Source organism: Oryctolagus cuniculus, chromosome 11 (genome assembly GCF_964237555.1).
Source record: "Oryctolagus cuniculus chromosome 11, mOryCun1.1, whole genome shotgun sequence".
NCBI classification, from domain to species: Eukaryota; Metazoa; Chordata; class Mammalia; order Lagomorpha; family Leporidae; genus Oryctolagus; species Oryctolagus cuniculus.
The window spans coordinates 118824572-118845615 of record NC_091442.1 but is presented as its reverse complement, the minus strand read 5'-3'; the positions used below and the strand labels follow the sequence as shown (position 1 = coordinate 118845615).

Genomic DNA, 21044 nt, shown 5'->3' with positions numbered 1-21044 from the left:
CTCGCAGGCTGGGAAGGATTGCTGCGTGTCCACGCTGGTCCTGGGCACCGCTGGTGGCTGCCGGGCCATGCGTGTCCACGCTGGTCCTGGGCGCCGCTGGTGGCTGCTGGGCCGTGCATGTCCATGCTGGTCCTGGCCGCCGCTGGTGGCTGCCGGGCCGTGCATGTCCACGCTGGTCCTGGGCACCGCGTGGGAGGGGGCGCAGGAGGCCGCCCTCCCCAGGTGGCCGCTGCGTTCTGCCCTCAGCAGCGAGAGGAGACCACACGTGCTACCACCCGGGGGAGTGGCCCACCTCGCAGAGAGGCGCAGGGGCTGTGGGTCCCGACCTTGAGGAACAGGTTGGGTGGTGGTCCAGGGCTGTGCACAGGGTGACCCGGGCTGACAGCCGGGGTCCCGCGAGCATCAGGCTCAGCTCAGAGCGCTCACCACTGTCTAGCCCTAGGGCTGTCCCCAGGGTACCAGCCACCCGGTCCTCCTGCAGAGACTGCGTGGGGTGCCAGGCCCACGCTGCGGCAATCAAGGGTTGAGACACGAAGAGGGTGGCGAGGTCCTGTCACTCATGCCGCTCCCAGGCCTGGGGCACCCGCCCCACCTGCTCCTGCCTGGGCTCCCACCCCCGAGGCCTCTGCTGCACGGCTGTCCTGAGCTGAGCCCTCTTGGAGAAGCGTCGGGCTCTGCCCGCCCTGTGCTCTGGGGCGGCCTCTGTGCTGCTGGCCACAGCTCCCGAGAGCAGCCTCCCCGGGCCCGGGGACAGCGGTCACCGGGACTCTGCTCTGGAAAGGACGGATGGAAGGAGAATGAGAGGAAGGCAGGGCCGGGCAGGGCCGGGCAGGGCCGGGGGCGTGGCTTCAACACGCAGGGCCAGAGTGGCCCGGCACTGGTGTGGAGTGCAGGAGTGGTGCTCAGCTCGCCCATCCTGGGGCTGTGTGGTCCGGCTTGGCCAGCGCGTGCCGGCAGTCAGTGCACTCTGGGTGGGCCCGGGGTGGGGGGAAGGGGATACGCAGGCTGCCTCTGAGGGCCCTGCTGGGAAGAAATGTGGCCACACAGCCCAGAGGCCTGCTGTGCACCCGGGGCCTCCTGCTGTGGGAGGTCCCCAGCAGGGGCCAGCAGCCGACCCAAGTGCATTTCACCTCCAGCAAGTGCTCCTCCCAGTTTCTTTAAATGTGTTCTGCTCTCCACCTATGGACGTTCCTCGTGGGACTCAAGGCCGCGTGTCTGCAAAGCTGCAGACTTGGCATAAGAAGGACACTGGCCCCATCCAGTCAGTGGTAGGGGACAAGAATAGGACAGCTTCGCTTCCCGAGCAAGTCCTCTTGTGTGGATGGTGGTGGCCAGAGCTGTCTGCAGTGCCCGCTCACTGCAGGCCTGCTGCTGCCCCTGGCCACGCAGGACCCCAGGTTCCAGACCAGGAAACCAAGGCACTGTGAGGGCAGGGGTCTTGCACAAGGTTGCCAGGGGCTTGGCACTACCGGTGCTCTGCCAGTCTGGTCCCAGGGCCTTGGCTCCTGACTGCCCACCTACAGAGGGCAGACAGTGCAGAAGGTTCCAGAACCCCTCTCAGGATCTGGCCAGGCTTGGTGAGACCTGGGAGGGCCTGGGCTACCGCAGAGATGCCTGGGGTCTCAGCTGGCGCCACCCGCAGCTCCAGCACCAAGTGGGCCTCTTTTTTTTTTTCCAAAAAATTATTTTATTTATTTGAGAGACAGAGATAGAGAGGTAGAGACAGAGAGAGATCTTCTTCTGCTGGTTCATTTGCCAAATGGTTGCAACAGGTGGAGCTGAGCCAATCTGAAGCCAGGAGCCAGGAACTTCTTCCAGGTCTCCCACGTGGGTGCAGGGGCCCAAGCACTTGGGCCATCCTCTGCTGCTTTCCCAGGCAGCATTAGCAGGGAGCTGACGGAACTGGAGCAGCCAGGACTTGAACCGGTGCCCATATGGGATGCCGGCACTACAGGCCAGGGCTTTAACCTGGTGTGCCACAGCGCCAGCTCCCAAAATGTGCCCCTTTAAGCCCCAGGGGTTCTAAAGCCATTTTGTGGTGGCAACCTCCCAGAACGTCTCACACGCCTCCCTCTCTTCTTCAAGGGAGCAGCTCGCGCTTGCTTGGCGTCTTCTCTCCTACACTTGGCCATTCTCACAGGCTCATCTTGGAGACAGCCTCCCTTCTTAGGGCCAGAAAACAGGCGTTAACCTCCGTCCCCACACTGAACGTCCTCAGGCCTGCGGGAAGAAAGTGAGGCGAGGCTTCTCTTTGGATGCCGCTGTTACCGCTGGGCGCCACTGTCTTCTAGTGGGTCTTGCTTTGAAGCGTGGCAGCCGTGGCCTCCTGTCTGCGCACCAGGCTACAGACGCAGGACGTCTGCCTGTTGGCGGAGTGCGGGGGCTTTGGAACTGCTGTCTGCCTCCGTGTGAATTCTTAGATTCACTGATTCCGGCAGAGTGCTGACTGGGTTCTGCAACAATGTGCTGGTTAAACTAGACTCAGGTATCTTCTGTATTGAACCCATGCATGGAGGATGTTGGCGCCCTGTTCTCCTCACCCAAGTTTGTAGTGATAGATCCCTGAGTACAACTGGAGGCAAAGCAATGGGAGTTTTTAAAATCTTTTACTGTAAAGTAAGTATTCATGAGAAGCTGCAAGCATAGTAGAAGCCCAAGGCTGGGCCTGTGGCCAGTGGTTGAGGTGTCCGTGCGCAGGCCGGACTGCCAGGATTCAGTGCCCAGCGCCGGCTCCTGACCCTAGCTTCCTGCTAGCGCAGATACTGGGGAGCAGCAGGTGATGGCTCAAGTGCCTGAGCCTCCGCCGCCCACGTGGGAGACCTGCGTCATCTTCCTGGCGCCCAGCTCTGTCCTGGCCTGGCGCCATGCCATGCGCCCTCGGTGGTGACATCTGACGTGGTCAGAATGCAGTGTGAGCACCAGGAACTGCTGTCGGTACAGGTGTCCTTGTGGCTTTCTGCTGTCCTACTACATGTGGGTCACAGTCAGGACTTCGCGCCGTGAAGTGTAACTGAACAGCTAAATACTCTTTGCCAAGCAGTGTTACAGGCGCATTACCTGACTTAACTAAGTGGGCTGTGCCGTCTAATGCCCACATTAATGCACTTTTGAAGGTAAAAGGAAACATTATTATTATTATGCCAGACCAGCAGGTGTGGACCGTCCCAGGCAAACTGAGCTATCTGGTCTCCTTAGTGATGTTTCATTTAGTCCTTGAACCTTGTGAGGTGGATACCACTACCCTGTGCTGTGGGTGTGTGTCAGAAGCTCGGAGGCAGATACTATACCCAGACACTGTGGCTCCCAGGAGTAGTGCTAGGACTGAAACCAGGGGCCATGAGATCAGATCACAAGCACCTTCATACTTTTCTCTCAGTGTTTATTTTTTTATTCTTATTTGAGAGAGAGGCAGAGACAGCTCCCATCTGCTGGTTCACTCCCCAGATGCCAACAATGGCCAGGACTGGGCCAGACTGAAGCCAGGAGCCCAGAGCTCCATGGAGGTCTCCCCATGTGGGTGGCAGAGACTCAAGTACTTGGGTCATCAGCTGCTGCCTCCCAGTGTGCACACCACAGAAAGCTGGAACCTGGCGTGGGCCTGCACAGGGCCTCACCAGGGCGTTAATAGGGAATGCGGGCTCTGCACTCCTAAGCCAGCTCCCACTGCCCCTTCCCAGTGCTTGAAGGGAGCACGCTACCCTCTGCTTTGCCTCTTGTTTTTCTCAGGTGTGGAAATGGAGTTCTGAGAAGAGAGGCCTCCTTGCCCGATGAGCGGTCGGCCTGCACGGGGCTGTGGCACCCAAAGCTGCCTGGGCCTGGGTGTAGCGTGCTGAGTGGTCAGCATAGCCCTGAAGAGCAGGGCCCAGGGGCTCAGCCAGTGGGCTGTTCAAGGCCTCGGTGCTAAGAGCCTAGCAGGTGACCTCTGAGGTGACCGACTGGTGGACAGAGGGCAGGCGGTCAGCGGGCAGAGGGCCGGCGTGACCTGGGGCAGGACTGAGGAGATGGGACGTCGGCAAGGGTTTGCTGTGGGAAGGTGAGGGCAAGAGTGTGGCCAAGGCGTCTGGGTCCAGACGTGGGTTGAAAGCAGTAGACCTGAGGCCGACCTGGAAGCAGGATCAGAAGCCAAGGAGAGAGGGGTGAGGCCAGCACACGCCGGCCTCCCTGCTTTTCCAGGATGGTGTCGGGCAGATGCCACCTGACCCCCAGAACATAAGACAGAGGGCGGACTCTGTGGCTCCCAGGCTGCAGGGCCGGGAGGTGATGTGTGTGCATTTCCGTGCACCAGGCAGCCTCCTAGGGGATGGGAGCCCCTGGACGTGCCCGGCACTCTTGTATAGTTACTCCCAGCCCTGACTCAGACCACCCAGCCAGCACCCTGCTGTTTCACTCCCTGGCCGTCGTCCGGCAGCTCCAGGGTCCTTCATGCAGCCAGCCTGGCCTTCACATGGCCAGAGTTCTGTCCCATCTAAGACGTCAGCGTGGTTCCGGTGGGCCAAGGGTGAGAGTTCAGCTGCTCCGTTCCCTCCTGAAGAACGCGCACCAGAGCCTGAAGCCAGCTACGGGCTGGTGGGAGGGAGAAACGGGACTTCCTGTGACGGGAATGTGGGATTTGCTGCAGGGGGAAGCAGCGCCTTGTCAGTTGCAAGCAGGACTTTGATCATGGCTTCAGGATGGCCTTGCTCACCTGGCGGGGAACCCCGGGAGGACTGGCGGCTGAGAGGGTCTGGAATTCCCACGGGGGCATCAGGGGTGGCAGCAGGGCGGAGCAGGGGAGGGGGACAGCAGGGTGACACCTGAAGGAAAGGTGAAAGAGAACTGACATCTGGGGGGAGGGGACAGGAGAGTGACACCTGGAGGGAGAGGACAGAGGTAACAGGACAGTGAGGGAGGTGACAGGAGGGCAGTGAGGGAGGTGACAGGAGGGCAGTGAGGAGGTGACAAGAAGACAGTGAGGAGGTGACAGGAGGACAGTGAGGAGGTGACAGGACAGTGAGGAGGTGACAGGACAGTGAGGGAGGGGACAGGAGGGCAGTGAGGAGGTGACAGGAGGACAGTGAGGGAGGTGACAGGACAGTGAGGGAGGTGACAGGAGGACAGTGAGGAGGTGACAGGAGGACAGTGAGGGAGGTGACAGGACACTGAGGGAGGTGACAGGAGGACAGTGAGGGAGGTGACAGGAGGACAGTGAGGAGTAGACAAGAAGACAGTGAGGAGGTGACAGGAGGACAGTGAGGAGGTGACAGGACAGTGAGGGAGGGGACAGGAGGGCAGTGAGGAGGTGACAGGAGGACAGTGAGGGAGGTGACAGGACAGTGAGGGAGGTGACAGGAGGACAGTGAGGAGGTGACAGGAGGACAGTGAGGGAGGTGACAGGACACTGAGGGAGGGGACAGGAGGACACTGAGGGAGATGACAGGAGGACAGTGAGGAGGTGACAGGAGGACAGTGAGGGAGGTGACAGGACACTGAGGGAGGTGACAGGAGGACAGTGAGGGAGGTGACAGGAGGACAGTGAGGAGGTGACAGGAGGACAGTGAGGAGGTGGCAGGAGGACACTGAGGGAGGTGACAGGAGGACAGTGAGGAGGTGGCAGGAGGACACTGAGGGAGGTGACAGGAGGACAGTGAGGTGGTGACAGGACAGTGAGGGAGTTGACATGACAGTGAGGGAGGTGACAGGAGGACAGTGAGGGAGGTGACAGGAGGACACTGAGAGAGGTGACAGGAAGACAGTGATGGAGGTGACAGGGGGACACTGAGGGAGGTGACAGGACACTGAGGGAGGGGACAGGAGGACACTGAGGGAGATGACAGGAGGACAGTGAGGGAGGTGACAGGACACTGAGGGAGGGGACAGGAGGACACTGAGGGAGATGACAGGAGGACAGTGAGGAGGTGACAGGACAGTGAGGAGGTGACAGGAGGACACTGAGGTGGTGACAGGACAGTGAGGGAGTTGACATGACAGTGAGGGAGGTGACAGGAGGACAGTGAGGGAGGTGACAGGAGGACAGTGAGGAGGTGACAGGAGGACAGTGAGGAGGTGGCAGGACAGTCAGGGAGGAGACAGGAGGACAGTGAGGATGTGACAGGATAGTGAGGAGATGACAGGAGGACAGTGAGGAGGTGACAGGACAGTGAGGGAGGAGACAGGACAGTGAGGAGGTGACAGGAGGACAGTGAGGAGGTGACAGGACACTGAGGGAGGGGACAGGAGGACACTGAGGGAGGTGACAGGAGGACAGTGAGGAGGTGACAGGACAGTGAGGAGGTGACAGGAGGACACTGAGGGAGGTGACAGGAGGACAGTGAGGTGGTGACAGGACAGTGAGGGAGTTGACATGACAGGTAGGTGACAGGAGGACACTGAGGGAGGTGACAGGAGGACACTGAGGGAGGTGACAGGATAGTGAGGAGGTGGCAGGAGGACAGTGAGGGAGGAGACAGGACAGTGAGGATGTGACAGGACAGTGAGGATGTGACAGGAGGACAGTGAGGAGGTGACAGGAGGACAGTGAGGGAGGTGACTAATGACCAGCAGAGGCCTGCCACCTTCTCGCTAGGTGCCGTGTTTGTCTGTCATGAACAAGGTGAGGCTTAGTTCTTTTTGCGGCATGGAAGCCCTGGTGTTCTGGCTCCTCAGGCCTTGTACAGGTGTGTGGGCTCCCTCTTGTCCCTCTGAAAATGCCAGGCCCTGTTCTGCCCTCTTGGCTGCCTGTTTCCTGGTGCCCTGGCAGGGCCCCTGCTGAACTTGGGTGCCAACCTACCTCTCCTCCGGGCTTGCCAGGCCTGGCCCCAGGAATCAGGGCTTCTCTGTGGTCAGCGCCTTGGGTGCTGTTGGAGGTGGGCTCTCCTGCAGGTGTTCTAGGGTTGGGGGCAGCTGGGCTCCGCCTGCCGTCTGTTCCAACTTCACCGGCCACGCGCCCAGCTGCTCCGCCCGTGGAGGACTCGATGCCTCCCTCTTGCTAGACTTCCCGTCACCCAGGGGCTACAGGAGAGGCCGACTGTGGAGGGCTTGGGCAGATACGTCACAGGCTGCAGGTCCCCGAGAGGTCCTGAGACCCACTCCCCAGCAGAGAAGGCCACGTTCTTGCTGCTTGAACAGGTGCCTGAGAGCGGGGGATTTATAAACAGCAGCAGAAATACCTTTTCACGTTTGGAGGCCTGAAGCCCAAGACCAAGGGGCCAGCAGACTCTGTGTCTGGTGTGGGCCCCATCCCCGCTTCCCAGAATGCACCTTTCGCCACAGCCTCAAGCGGCAGACGGGAGAAGAGTGCTCCTTGTAAAAGACGCTGATCCCCTCCGTGCGGGTGGGGCCTGCCTGGCCTGGGCCCCTCCGGAAGCCCCCCACCCCGCACTGCTGCTTTGAGATCCAGTTTCCACCCGGATTTTGGAGGAGCACAGCATTCAGACAGCAGCACGTGCACACCGCATGTTGGGCTTGAAGGAAAGCGTTTCGTTTGAGCCAGCTCGCAGCTCCTGTGTGCGTGGGTGGAGCTGAGGCGCACGCGTTGCAGGAGGCCAAGCACGCCCTGCCCCTGGGACCTGAACCCGCCACTCCAAGCTCAGTGCCTCGGGACTGGCCCGGGGGCTCCTTGGCAAAGGCCACCGGTGATTTTTGGGAGCAAAGCCCCTGGGGCTGGGTCAGGGCAAAGAACTGGTGGCTGTCCCCCCAGGAGCAACATCTGGGCAGCCTGCGTCTGATGCCTTGTCCTGGGCGCTTCCTGCCCACCCGCATGCTTGTCCCCAGCCTGTCACCCCATGGCCGTTCCCCAGTTGGTCCTTCATCCCCACATGGCTGCTTTCATCTCAGTTCTGCGTACCTGTCCTTGACCCGCAGCCCAGCGGGACGCCTTCCTCCCCACAGCCCACCAGGCTTTGCCGCCCCCCGCCCCCCTCAGCTTCCTGTGGTTGCCGCTCGGGATCAGCCCGTGAGGCCCTTCAGATGAGCGCTCTCCTCCAGGGCAGGGGGGACGCTGCACCCGGTGGTCAGGGCCGGGGCTGGCCGTCTGGTGCCAAAGCCGGTCTTTCTCTCCCTCCCCACTCCCTTCCAGATTCAAATAGCGGGCCGTGGCCAGAGATCCGCAGGCCCTCCAGGCTCTCCTCGGACATACAACAGCTCAGGGTCCTGTCAGTGCTCCTGTTGGCTCCTGGGATGTGAGATATGGGCCAGGTATTGGCCTGAGGGGCCCCAGCATGCCCTGCCCTGGTCCAGGGCTTTCCATCGCCGGCTGTGGGTGCTGAGTCAGCATCACTGAGACTGCTGTGTTTGAAATGAGGGCGAGCAGCGTGGCCGTGCCTGGGAGTCCCAGCCCAGCCTTAGCGACTGCCCCCTGTCAGCCACTCCCTGGTGTGGACCAGGGAGCCAGGCTGGCATGCGGGGCAGCCCGGGCGGGGTTGCAGGTTCCCTCACTCCCCTGCCTGCTGCAGACCAGGTGGGCAGGAGAGTGAACAGCCCTCGGGCGTCGCGGGGAGATTTACAGCGCTGCTGAGGGAGGCCGGTGCTGGCCCTGTGCGGTCCGGAACGGCCCTCAAGGCGGGGACAATAAATCCAGCCCATTATTTTTTATGAGCCTCCCACCCCATAAACAACTCCTTTGGCTGGTGAACTGGCTTCACGCCCTTCTCCTGGCCTGGCCCCGAGCCAGGGGCACCCCTGAGCGACTTCACAACATGAACGGTGGATGTTCTCCCCGGCTACAGAGCTTCAGGTCTCCTGGAATGGACGCTGCAGGTGGTGGGGCAGGACGGGGGTTGGGGGTCGGGGACACTTGGACGGGACCAAGAAAGAGGTAGCTGGCCCGGCACTGGCTCCCTTCTCAGCTGCTAGTCCTGGGGCCTCAGTTTCTTGCTTGTAAAATAGGACAAATCTCAGTGTGTTTCACTACAGAGTCGTGAGGATCGGAGTGAGATCCAGGTACAAGACCTGCCCCTAGCGAAGCACCTGGCTCTGCGCAGCACCGAGCTCCGTGCCTGGACTTCGGCAGGAGCCGTCAGACCCCGAGAATAGGCTGTGACGAGGTGCTGCTCTTAGGCCCATCCTGCGGGGGAGAAGCAGAGAGAGCTGCCCACCGAGAGCAGAAGCTGACCTGACTGCCCGTCAGAACAAGGGCACTGAGCTGACAGACGGATGGAAGGGTAGCCGCAGGGTCTCCCCAGCCCGAGCCCCGGGACACAGGGAGCTCCCGCCTCTCTGTCCTGCTCTCTGCCAAGTTGGGCAGCAGCTACCGCCCTCAGGCCATGGCCTGTGGCCTCTGGCCTTTCCAGGGCCTGCCCCAGCTATCCCAAGGGCTCCAGCTTCCTCCTCACAGAGTTAGAGAGAGGAAGAGAGAGAAAGTCTTCCATTTGCTGGTTAACCATCACCTCCTCAAATGGCCAGTGCTGGGCCAGGCCAAAGCCAGGAGCTTCCTCCAGTTCTCCCACATGAGTGCTGGTGCCCAAGGACTTGCACTGGTTTCCCAGGTGCAGCAGCAGGGAGCTAGATCAGAAGTGGAGCAGGGGCTGGCACTGTGGTGTAGTGGGTAAAGCTGCCGCCTGCAGTGCTGGGATCCCATATGGGTGCCAGTTCAAGTCCCAGCTGCTCCACTTCTCATCCAGCTCTCTGCTATGGCCTGGGAAAGCAGTAGAAGATGGCCCAGGTCCTTGGGCCCCTGCACCCACATGGGAGATCTGGAAGAAGCTCCTGGCTCCTGGCTTGGGATCAGCACAGCTCCAGCCATTGTGGCCAATTGTGGAGTGAACCAGCGGATGGAAGATCCCCCTCCCCTGCCTCTCTCTGCCTCTCCTTCTTTCTCTGTGTAGCTCTGACTTTCAAATAAGTAAATAAATTTTAAAAAAAGAAAGTGGAACAGCCAAGACTCAAACCTGCACCCACATGGGATGCAGCCCTCCTTGCCACGACGACGTCCTTGTCACTTCTATGTCCCTGGCTCTGCCCATACAGCTCCCCCTGGAGGAAGGTCGTCCCCACCTCTACCATTGCTCACCAGAAAACAACTATGGCAGCACCTCCGCCCACAGCCCTCCCGGTTCCATCCATGCTGCACCCTCAGCCTCCCTGCACTGTCCCTCCTGTCTTTGCTCGCAGATCTTGCTCTCTCATGTGTAGATCTGCCCCTGTGCCTGAAGACCGCCTGCACCCCCGGGATCCAGCATGGGGCCTATTAGGGAGCCGGCAGTTAGGACAGCTAAGGAGGCATCCGATCTGAAAGGGCCACTCCTGGATGGAAAGCCCGCCTGCACACCTGTTCTGGGTAGAGTGGACCTGTCCAAGACCACCATAGCCGTGGTGGCGGAGCTGGGCTTTGCCACGGGCCTCTGGGCTAGGCCCCAGGACAGAGCCTAGCCCCTCACTGCAGCCTAGGCTCAGCTTCCAGCCCAGGCATTGTGAGCATAGGCCCCGCATGAGAGCTTTGCAAAGCCAGGGGCATAAGGAGAGAGGCCACTGGGTAGGTGCCCACTTGGCTGGGTGGGACCGGGGCAGCAGTCCTGGACCATTTGGAACTGACCCCTCCACAGCCCGTGGGTCTCGTCAGGGAAAAGTGGCCACAGAGCCTGAGCCGACCTCTTGGCGGGGTATTGAGCAAGCTGTCTGGCAGTAGGAACTTCAGGGCTAAGGGTGTCTCAGCCTGTCCCCGCCCCCAGCCTCCTTTGGGGTCCCTGTGAAGGAAGGGATAGGGCTGATGGTAGCTGGTACAGGTGCCTATTTAAACTGGGACCTCAGAGAGACGAAGTGCTGTTCCGTTTTTGGTATACAGGTATAACCTGCCCTGAGTTGGCACATACTCAGTTGTTATTTATCTGAAATTCAGGCTCAGTGGGCGTCCTGTGTTTTCATTTGCTAAATCTGGGAAAGAAGAGACACTGCCAGCCTCCCCGGCCAGAGGCGAGGCAGTCTCCTGTCCAGTCCCAGCCTGTCTGAAGGCATCCCCTGTCCAGTCTCAGCCCATCTGAAGGCATCCCCTGTCCAGTCCCAGCCCGTCTGAAGGCAGTCTCCTGTCCAGTCCCAGCCCGTCTGAAGGCATCCCCTGTCCAGTCTCAGCCCATCTGAAGGCATCCCCTGTCCAGTCCCAGCCCGTCTGAAGGCAGTCTCCTGTCCAGTCCCAGCCCGTCTGAAGGCATCCCCTGTCCAGTCTCAGCCCGTCTGAAGGCAGTCTCCTGTCCCGTCCCAGCCCATCTGAGGGCAGTCTCCTGTCCAGTCCCAGCCCATCTGTGGGCAGTCTCCTGTCCAGTCCCAGCCCGTCTGAAGGCAGTCTCCTGTCCCATCCTAGCCCGTCTGAAGGCAGTCTCCTGTCCCATCCTAGCCTATCTGAAGGCATCCCCGTCCAGTCCCAGCCCGTCTGAAGGCAGTCTCCTGTCCAGTCTCAGCCCATCTTGAAGGCATCCCCTGTCCAGTCTCAGCCCGTCTTGAAGGCATCCCCTGTCCAGTCCCAGCCCGTCTGAAGGCAGTCTTCTGTCCCATCCCAGCCCGTCTGAAGGCAGTCTCCTGTCCCATCCTAGCCCGTCTGAAGGCAGTCTCCTGTCCCATCCTAGCCCGTCTGAAGGCAGTCTCCTGTCCAGTCCCAGCCCGTCTGAGGGCAGTCCTGTCCAGTCCCAGCCCATCTGTGGGCAGTCCTGCCCCATCCCAGCCCGTCTGAAGGCAGTCCTGTCCCATCCCAGCCCATCTGAAGGCAGTCCTGTACAGTCCCAGCCCGTCTGAAGGCAGTCTCCTGTCCAGTCCCAGCCCTTCTGAAGGCAGTCCTGTCCCATCCCAGCCCATCTGAAGGCAGTCCTGTACAGTCCCAGCCCGTCTGAAGGCAGTCTCCTGTCCAGTCCCAGCCCGTCTGAAGGCAGCCTCCTGTCCAGTCCCAGCCCATCTGTGGGCAGTCCTGCCCTGTCCCAGCCCCTCTGAAGGCAGCCTCCTGTCCAGTCTCAGCCCTTCTGAAGGCAATCCTGTCCAGTCCCAGCCCATCTGTGGGCAGTCCTGCCCCATCCCAGCCCGTCTGAAGGCAGCCTCCTGCCCTGTCCCAGCCTGTCTGAAGGCAGTTGCTTGTCCAGTCCCAGCCTGTCTGAAGGCAGTCGCTTGTCCAGTCCCAGCCCGTCTGTGGGCAGTCCTGTCCAGTCCCAGCCCGTCTGTGGGCAGTCCTGTCCACTCCCATTCGTCTGGGGGCAGGAGAATGTGCTCTAGGAAGCTGCCCAGTCCTGGGAGAGATTATGGTGACACCTAGTGACCCACCAGGGGAACAGCAGGAGGGGCCAGGGAGGAGCCGCCCTGCCCTGCTCAGGGTGGGGAGCAGGGCGCTGGCCTAGTGGACCAGCCTGTGTTAGGTACCTCCTGCGGCCTGAGGGGGCTGTCAGGGAACTGAGTAGGGGTCCATCCCCTCTTCTCCTAACCTTTAATACTCACAAAAAGGAGATTCGTGTCTCCCCGCTTTGTAGATGAGGAAACCGAGCAAGTCCTCAGACCCTGCGCAGAAGGTAGGGCCAGAATGCACCTGAGAACCTGGGCCATTGAAATTGGCTTGTCTGCCCCAGTGCCCTGGACAGCTCTGCAGACCTTGGCCACTCATCGGCACAGGCTGCACGTGGCCCTCCCAGCTGTCATGGGCTGGACCAACCTCCCATTCATGGAGAAGCCTCCTGGGAGTTCCCAGGCGTGGGGACGGGAGCCAGAGGTCAGAGGCCAGCACTCCGTGCTTCCTAGAAGGCAGGGCCCAGCCAGCTCCTGCTCTTGTGTGGCACCGCCTCGGCTTGTCCGTACATCCATCCGTGTGCACCTGGGCAGCAGCCATGCACACAGGTGTGTTCGCAGACTGAAGACAAGCCTGGCCGAGGTGAGCATACCCTGGCTCTACTCACAGGCGGTGCTTAGCCAAGGTTTACCAAGTGCACGAGTGAGTGTGCGTGGGGAAGGCTGATTGACAGTCCCCAAACTAGGGCAGCACTGCCTTGCAGGCCACCCCTGCCAAGACTGGATGAGCTGGGGTGTCAGGGGTCACCCATGGGCTCTGCGCCGGCTGCTGTGTGGTCCAGGGCACTGCTGTCCTGTGGGCATCGTCTCCTGAATGGGAGATCAGAGGCCTCACCTGGATGCTCCTTCCAGGTCCGGCTTTCCAGAAGGTCCAGCCAGGACGGCTTGTCTTCCTGCACGTGAACATAGGGTGGGACAGTTGCTTCTGGAGCTGGGTCCCATGTCCATAACCAGTGACCTTGTCGGCCAGCTTGCTCAACACCAGCTGCGGGCTTGCCTGTGTGGTAGCCCTGAGAGCAGAGCCAGTGAGGAGTGCAGACCAGGAGCGGCTGGTCTGGAAAGGGCTGCCCCACGTGGAGTCAAGCCGGAGACACGGGGGCAGTCCCGGAATACCTGTGGGAAGGGTGGGCATGGGGTCAAGCAAGCAAGGATGTGGGAAGCTGTGGGAGCCCAGCAGGACCAGGTGTGGGCTGGCATGGCTGGGCTGGCTAGGCCTGGTGCTCGGCAGAGGTGGGGGCCAAGTCCTCTGGGGGGCTCCGGGGGGGCCACTGAGTCCTGTGGGATGAGCTGGGGCATCCCGAATAAGGGCAGGGAAGCTGGGCCTGGGTGACGGGGGGAGCCGTGAGCATGAGCAAGAGCAGCGGGCAGAGTGGACCAGCCTGGGGCAGCCAGGAGGCTCCGAGTCTCCCCAGGGAACCCCCTCCTTCCCAGGCTCCCAGTCTCCCCAGGGAACCCCTCCTTCCCAGGCTCCCAGTCTCCCCGGGGGACCCCTCCTTCCCAGGCTCCGAGTCTCCCCGGGGGACCCCTCCTTCCCAGGCTCAGAGTCTCCCTGGGGGACCCCTCCTTCCCGGCTCCATCCTCTGTGCTGTTCGCCTAGAGAGAGGGGTTGTGGGAAGGACAAGAGCAGCCAAGTCCCACAGGGCTGCCAAACACTGACAGGGCGTGAGGTGAGCATTTGGCCGAAGGGCTGAAGCCCCTGTGGGACTGGTTTTGGGGTGGCCCCTGGGGAGTCGGGTTGGGAGGGCTGGGACACATCTCTCCATCTCTCTGGATGGCAGCTGGGCTGCGGGTGGCCCCAGCACTCGGTCATTGAGATGGTCAGTGAGGGAGGCTGAGAGAGCCTGGCCTGGGCATGGCCCCATGCAGCAGAAGTGGGAGAGCTGCAGCCACTCCCTTCCCAGGAGGGGTGGCCTCTGGGGTGGCTGGGCTCGTGGTCAGCCGGGCTATTCTGGGGCAGTCACTGCTGATGCCCCACCAGGCCTGGGTTTGCCCCAGAGGGGTAACTGGGGGTTGCACGAGGGGAGGCAGAACCCTGCATGTCTGCAGACACTGGGCTGTGTAAGGAGGGACTCTGTGCTCTGCGTGCAGAGCTGCTGGTGTTCCGTGAGTGGCCGTGGGCTACCTGCGTGGTGGCCAGGTGCTGTTGCCTGGGCATTGGCCCTGTTCTCAGGCCCCTCACCAGTGTGGCTGGGTTTAGCAGACTTTTCCTACCATCTGCAGAGCACGGGGACAAAGAAGGGACTTGGGCGTGGGCCCTGCCCCCGAGGAGCCCCGGTCTAGAGAAGGGGGGTGGGGGAAGGGACAGCACATAACCAGACAGTGACAAGGAGACCATCTAGTGCTGTAAGCCAGGGAGGGAAGGTCGGCTTTCCGGAGGAGGTGGCACCCAAGCAGAAGCTCAAATAACTAGTGGGAAATGGCCATTCAAAGGAGCGGGAGTATGTCCAGGCAGACGAAACATGTTGCCAAAAGCACATGCCATTACCTAGGCTCACCTGGGGCAGCAAGGGAGACAGCTTGGAGAGGAGGGGCCGGGGGCCGGGGCCAGGGCACCCCGTCCTGCCTGGGGGCGTTGAACGGGCTTGTTTACAGTGCGAAGACGCAGTCATACTTGCCCTCTAGAAAGTTCCTGTGCTCCTTCAGGAAGACAAACTCCAGTGGCTCAGGTTAAAACTCCCTCCGTCACGGCAGACTGCTCTGTCTCTGCCGTGCCTGTGTGCCGTGGGGTAAAGCTGCCTCCCTGGCAGGGCGGTGTTGGCCCCTGGTCTCTGTGCCCGGATGGGGCTGGGCCCTGGAGAGGTCGAGGTGAAGCTCTCCGTGGATCTGAGGAAACTGGTGATGTTACTCCCTGACTGGGGTGGGGCAAGGTGAGAAACTGGGTGCAGTGGCCGTGGCCTTGGAGAGGAGAGTTTGGCCGGCAGTGGGGTGCTGTGAAGGCCAGCGGCTGGGCCACGCCAGTCCTCACATCCAACCCAGGGAAGCAGAAGGATGAGAAGGGGCAGCATCAGGGCTCCCCTCCCCTCCCCTCTGCACGAAGCTCTCCCAGCCTTACCTCGTCAGGCTCGCGGCCCTCACTGAGTGCGGGTGACTTGGTGCTCGGAAGTGCAGCCTGGAGCTGCTGCCATCCTGCTCCCTTCGGGCCCTGCCCTGGAGCCTGCCCCGCAGCCCCTCGTCACTCACTTCCCTGCACCTCGTGTTCCCGTCTGCGGAGTGGGCATCACACCATGGCGTACCCACCTCCTGGGCTTGTCCTGGGGACAAGTGCAGTGCGCAAAGCAGAGCACGGCACAGACGGTGCAGCCACAATCGTCGCCATCTGTCCCCACGGTCCAGGCCCTGTGGCCCTTCCTGTCTGTGAGCTGATGTTTTCTTTGAATCCCTTGGAAGTTCGTGGGAGCTGTGTTTGTGTTTGTTTTCCCTGCAAGGCCTGGACAGAGGCTGCGGCTGCTCTGGGTGAGGGAGGGCAGCCGCCTCCTGCTCCCCGACCCCCAGCCCTGGCCTCTCTCGGCTCTGCAGTTTCCTGTTGATGAGGTGAAAGGGAGAGGGTCGAGGGAGGGTGGAGCAAGGTCATTGTTCTTTTCCCCCTGCTCTGCCGTTCCCAGCTTGCCGGCCCTTCCTGTGTGCTTAGGGCACATGGAAGTGGAAAGTGAGGTTATTGATGAGGTTGCCATAGCAACAACCCTAGGAGGCACACATTCAGCTTTGTTGTCCAGGCCCTGGAGGCTCCTACAGACAGACAGACAGGGCCTGCCGCCCTGTCTCCTGGCTGCGGACACCCGGGAACTTTGTGCTGCAGAGGGTGGGGTGTTCACAGTGGCCTGGGCCTGGTGGGGGCTGCACCCTCTCTGCACACACATGAGAGGAGTGTCCAGAAGTGACAGGAGGCCTTGGGGGAGAGCAGGCCCTGGTGTGGAAGGGCCGCCAGGGCCTGTTGGGAGTCCTAGGGAAGACAGGGCTCTGGGGGAGGCCTCCCCAACCCAGCCTCTGACCCAGCGTAGCCAGTAGGTCTCCTCTCCAGCCCCCCATCCTCCTGTGCTTGCGTGTGGTACAGGCCGGGCACTGTCCACTCCTTAGGCTTGCTGTGAGGAAGGGCAGTCAGGGCCCACGTCCACACACCTTGCATTGTGGGAACTCAGCTCCAGGCTCTGAAAGGAGCCCAGTCCTGCCCTTCTGCTTCCCTCCTTGTCCTTGTCCCTCTCACCAGCTCCCAGGATAGTGTGCCAGTCTCCCCACTTGTTCTACCACCATCCACGTGGCCCCCTGAGGTCCTCTGATACACGTGTGCCCCTCCCTATTGACGCCATGGCTGCCACCTGCCCAGGATGAAGTCCCACGTCAGCCACACCTGCACCCTCAGCCAGGCGCCTCCTCCCCTGCACAGCGGGAAACAGGCTCAGAGGTCACGGAGCCTGTGGCATCACGTGGCAGAGCCGGAGTTTGGCCCTGATGATGGGCAGCAAAGCATCTGGCCCTCACTGTGCTCTGGACCATCCTGGGCACCACGGCGACACCGCGTCCAAGTTTGCAGAATGTAATTGGGTCTGAATAGGTTAAATCGGATTAGATTCGACCTGGCGGGAGCCTGTGCTGACGGGCACCAGGCTTCTGCATGCTAGAATTTCTGGGAAGGAGTCTGTGATTCCATCTCAGACCCCTCTCGGAGGGCAGGCAGGCAGGACTTCTGCCCAGCTCCTCACTGTGTGTGTCTCCCCGTATCTCAGCCAAGAGAGACGGCAGGGGGCCCCAAGAACAGAGGTGGTGCAGAGCTGGGAGCCACGGGACAGACTCACAGAACCCGGGCCGGGCCTCTGAGGTTAGGGGTGGGTGTGAGTGGGCTCAGCCCTTGCAGCCCCTCCTCTCCTCGGAGCTGACCTGGAGCCGTCCTGGGCACTGTCTGCCAGGCCAGCTCTCCACGGGGTCCTAATTCTCCTCACCCCAGCAAACATTTCTGCCAGCCAGCAGCCTGGGTCCCCGCGGAGAGCCAGGGTGGGAAGGCCACGGCTGGAGGCCCTGCAGCCTGGGTCCCAGTCCTGCCTGTGACCTGGGACGTTCAGCCCCCTCTGAGGGTTCCCTTTCTCCTTCTGTAAGATGGGCCACGAGGGCCAGTGCGGCCCCAGCTTTCCAGGGCTGCTGCAGAGCTGGGGGCCAGGGCAGGAGAGGAGCCGAGTGGTCGGCACGGGGAAGGGAGCTGGGGGCCAGGGCGGAGAGGAGCCGAGTGGTCGGCACCGGGAAGCTGAGGCTGCCCCTTTTCACACATGATGGCGACGCTCGTGCCACCCCGTCCTCGGGGAGAAGCTGCCCCAGAGGCACCCTGGTGGAGCAATGCCAGCCTTGCCCACCCAGGCCACCGTGCAGTGGGCCCAGCTCCCTCCAGCTTGGCTGTGGCAGAACCGCGAAGCTGCCCCCACAGCACCCTCCCCTTGTTTGGAAAATACAGATTTGGGTAAGATAAATTATTTTATTCCCTTGTAATAGTTTTTGATGGTTATTTTTCAGTGAGTTCTAGGTACGTTTCCTTCTGTTCCTTTCTGCTATGGTAGATAACATCAGCTGTAACACAGAAATCCACCTCTGACAGCGAGCAGTGACAGAGCTGTGCTCAGTCGGCTGAGGGTCCCCAGGGCCTGGGGCTGCCGGGCACATGGCAGAGTGTCCAGGAGCCTGCCAGGTCTTGAGTGAGCAGGGGCGGCCAGCCACAGGACCTTGGCTCCTCCCTGGGGTCCTCAGCTGGGGGCTGGAGGCCCAGCCTCTTCCCCCACGGTTACTGAGAGACATAACACAGAGGCCTGTGAGCCACGCTACTGCAGACGGGGACCGCACTCCCCACCTCTGGCTCCCTGCTCAGTGTGGGCTCCTGCACACGACAGCCATGCTAGATTCCTCCCCCAGGTCCTGTGTCACCCGCAGACTCCAGCTGCACCTTCCTGGCTCATCACTAGAGTGACGGCAAGTCTGCGGCAAGGGAGGCCACACCGTTGTTGCTGAAGCTTTGTTCAGCTCAGGGTTCAGGGACGTGTCTGCTCCCCTGTGGCAGAAAGTAAGAGTTACAGAGAGGCAGAGAGAGAGAGAGAGAGGTCTTCCATCCATTGTTTCACTCCACAGTTGGCCACGATGGCTGGAGCTGGGCCAATCCAAAGCCAGGAGCCAGGAGCTTCCTCCAGGTCTCCCATGCGGGTGCAGGGGTCCAAGCACTTGGGCCTTGTTCCACTGCTTTACCAGGCCACAGCAGAGAACGGGATCAGAAGAGGAGCAGCTGGGATAGAACCAGCGCCCGTATGGGATGCCGGTGCTGTAGGCAGAGGATTAACCTATTGTGCCACAGCGCCAGCCCCGCTAGGGTTCCATTTACAGGAGGCAGGAGGAAGAAGAAGGGAGGGATGGTAGGAGGGTGTGGAGTGTGTGTAAGGGTCGGAGTGGGAGAAGCATTCGCCCGAGAACCTCAGCAGTCCTCCGTGCAGGGGGCGAGGGCTGACCGTGGGTGGCAGGCCCACCACTGTCAACGGGCAGGATCCCACCCGCTGCCCGAAGCTTTGCCAGGACAGAGCCCCCGGAGGATGCGCTAAGAGGCTGCACTGTCTCAAGGGCCCTTCGAAAGTCCCTCAACTGCCAGCCTTTGGCAGGCTCCCACAGTGAGGAGCTGCAGGCGCCTGTCCTCCGGCAGCAGGGCCCCACGGAGAGCTGCCCTGTTGGCGAATGCTGCCGCGTGCCTGCCGCTTCCCTGCCCGCTGCAAGAGGCAGACCGTGGCGTGCCCGCTTCACGGTGAGGGCAGAGACGTGCAGTGTCGTCTCAAGGCACTCGGCTGGTCAGGAGGGCGGCTTCGCAGAGACTCGCTGAGAAACGGCTGTCCGGGGGTTGGCTCACCTTGGCTCACGAGGGCCCACTGTGCACGTCTCCTGCCCTTCCACCTTCAGCGATATCCCCTTGGAATATTTACACACAGAATTTGGCAGAATTTGGCTGTAACACACCTCGTCTGCAATTCATGCATCAATCTGGGAATTGGGGGCGCGGGGGTCTTCCCGTGCCTGTGAGACGCAGCCTATGGAAGTGCGTCACTGTTTCCGTCACCAGTCAGGTGGTGGCACTGAGTGTCAGTCCAACCATGAGAGCTGCATAAATGAGAAAGTCCGAGTCCGCGTCTAGTATTAGTGTTAACATCAGGTAGAATCAGGAATTAGGGTGCCGGACAAAACCCAGGCTTCGTTTATTTCCGTTCTTTCTTTCTTTCATTTTAGCTCTAGGAGACTTTTGTCTTTATTCTAGCTGCCAAGGTGTTTTTAATCCTTATATGTTCTAAGTTTCCCCACACCGTGTTAAGAGTGGACAAGGTCAAGGCTGTCCTCACCTTGAAGGAGAGGCCAGTGTGGCCCTGGGGTGGAGGCCACTTGTGCCCATCCCCCCACCTGCAGGAGTCACCTCCTGAGCGTGTGGTGGGTGGAGGCGGCAGCAGGTCACGGGGCCACTCTCCCCTTTCGTCCGCCTTTGGTCCCTTGATGGACTTGTGACCTGTAGCCTCTCACTTGACCCTTGACCTCATAAATTCTGGAAAGTCCTCACCAATCACCAGTAAGATAAACACCAGCCAGGCCCAGCGGAAGGAGGCCTGAGCCACACAACAGGCAGACAGGGAGGGGACGTCAAGTGTGCTGGTGGGGGGAGAGGGTTGGACGCCCCAGAACCAAGGATGGCAGAGGGGCCCACTGACTCAGACCTGGAGCTCTGCCTCCACGGGTCCTGGCTGGCTTGTACAGTGTAGCTCACAGACTCTGGACCCAGGTGCTGTGACTGGATTTCCTCCTAAGGGAAACCCAGGTGGAGGCATGGGTGCACACATGCGTGTGTGTGTGTGTGTGCTCCCACGTGCACGTGTACCCACATCTACATGCACGCAGTGGTAGCCCATCTGACAGTTCAGAGGCTGTCTCTTTCCAGCCTGAAATGTTCTCTCCCTCTCTCTCCCTGGTCCCCACCCCGCCCTTGTCTCTCTCCCCAGAGGGTATGAACTGCATGAACAAAGACCACGGCTGTGCCCACATCTGCCGGGAGACGCCCAAAGGTGGGGTAGCCTGTGACTGCAGGCCCGGCTTTGACCTTGCCCCAAACCAGAAGGACTGCACACGTAGGTAGATGGAGGCAAATGGGCCAGACATCCCCACGCGTCTCCTGTTGCCCAGGGTGGGGGAGGGCTGTCAGCCCCACAGGGTGGAGAGAAGGGCAGGGCCCCCTGAGGGGCATGAGGGACAGGTACTGCGATCCACAGACTTGGGGTCTTCACCTGGCCTAGCACCACCTCCACGCCCTCAAGGAGTGGGCGGGGCCTTTGGAAGGGCATTGAACCCAAGCTGTCCAGCAGACGGAAGGGCAGGCACAGAGGTCAGGAAGCCCAGGCTCCGTGCTGAGCAGGCCTTGTCTCTGGGGTCCAAGACCAGAACTTGCAGTCTGACCCCACGGTGCCGACTGCCATGGTAGGAGAGTGGCTGGGGCGGCGCTTTGTGCTGAGCAGGCCTTGTCTCTGGGGTCCAAGACCGGAACTTGCAGTCTGACCCCACCGTGCTTACTGCCACGGTCAGCGCCTGGGAGACCTCTGGCCAAAGGCTGTATTTCAGGACCTGCTTGGACCTGCGGGGCTCAAGTGTCAGCAGCCCCTCGGCAGGGTGTCCAGCTCCCCAGAAAGAATGGGACAGTGGCTGAGTCACTCAGAGCTGCTGCGTGGGAGGCCGCCCAGACCCACATCCCCTCTGCCCCGTGTCTGCAGTGAGCCACGGGAGGCTGCTACGGAGCGCTGCCCTCCACGGCCAGAGACAGTGCTCCGTGC

General features: G+C 61.2%; 1 protein-coding gene across 4 annotated transcripts in view; it reads left to right on the top strand.

Annotated features, from left to right (window-relative positions):
* Positions 1-21044, top strand: part of SCUBE1 (signal peptide, CUB domain and EGF like domain containing 1) — a 115277-nt gene that overhangs the window by 45379 nt on the left and 48854 nt on the right. For all 4 annotated transcript variants that reach the window (XM_070051506.1, XM_070051504.1, XM_070051505.1 and 1 more), the window contains one exon: positions 20223-20348. In XM_070051506.1, the coding sequence (XP_069907607.1) occupies positions 20223-20348 (126 nt within the window). The remainder of the gene's footprint in view (positions 1-20222; positions 20349-21044) is intronic.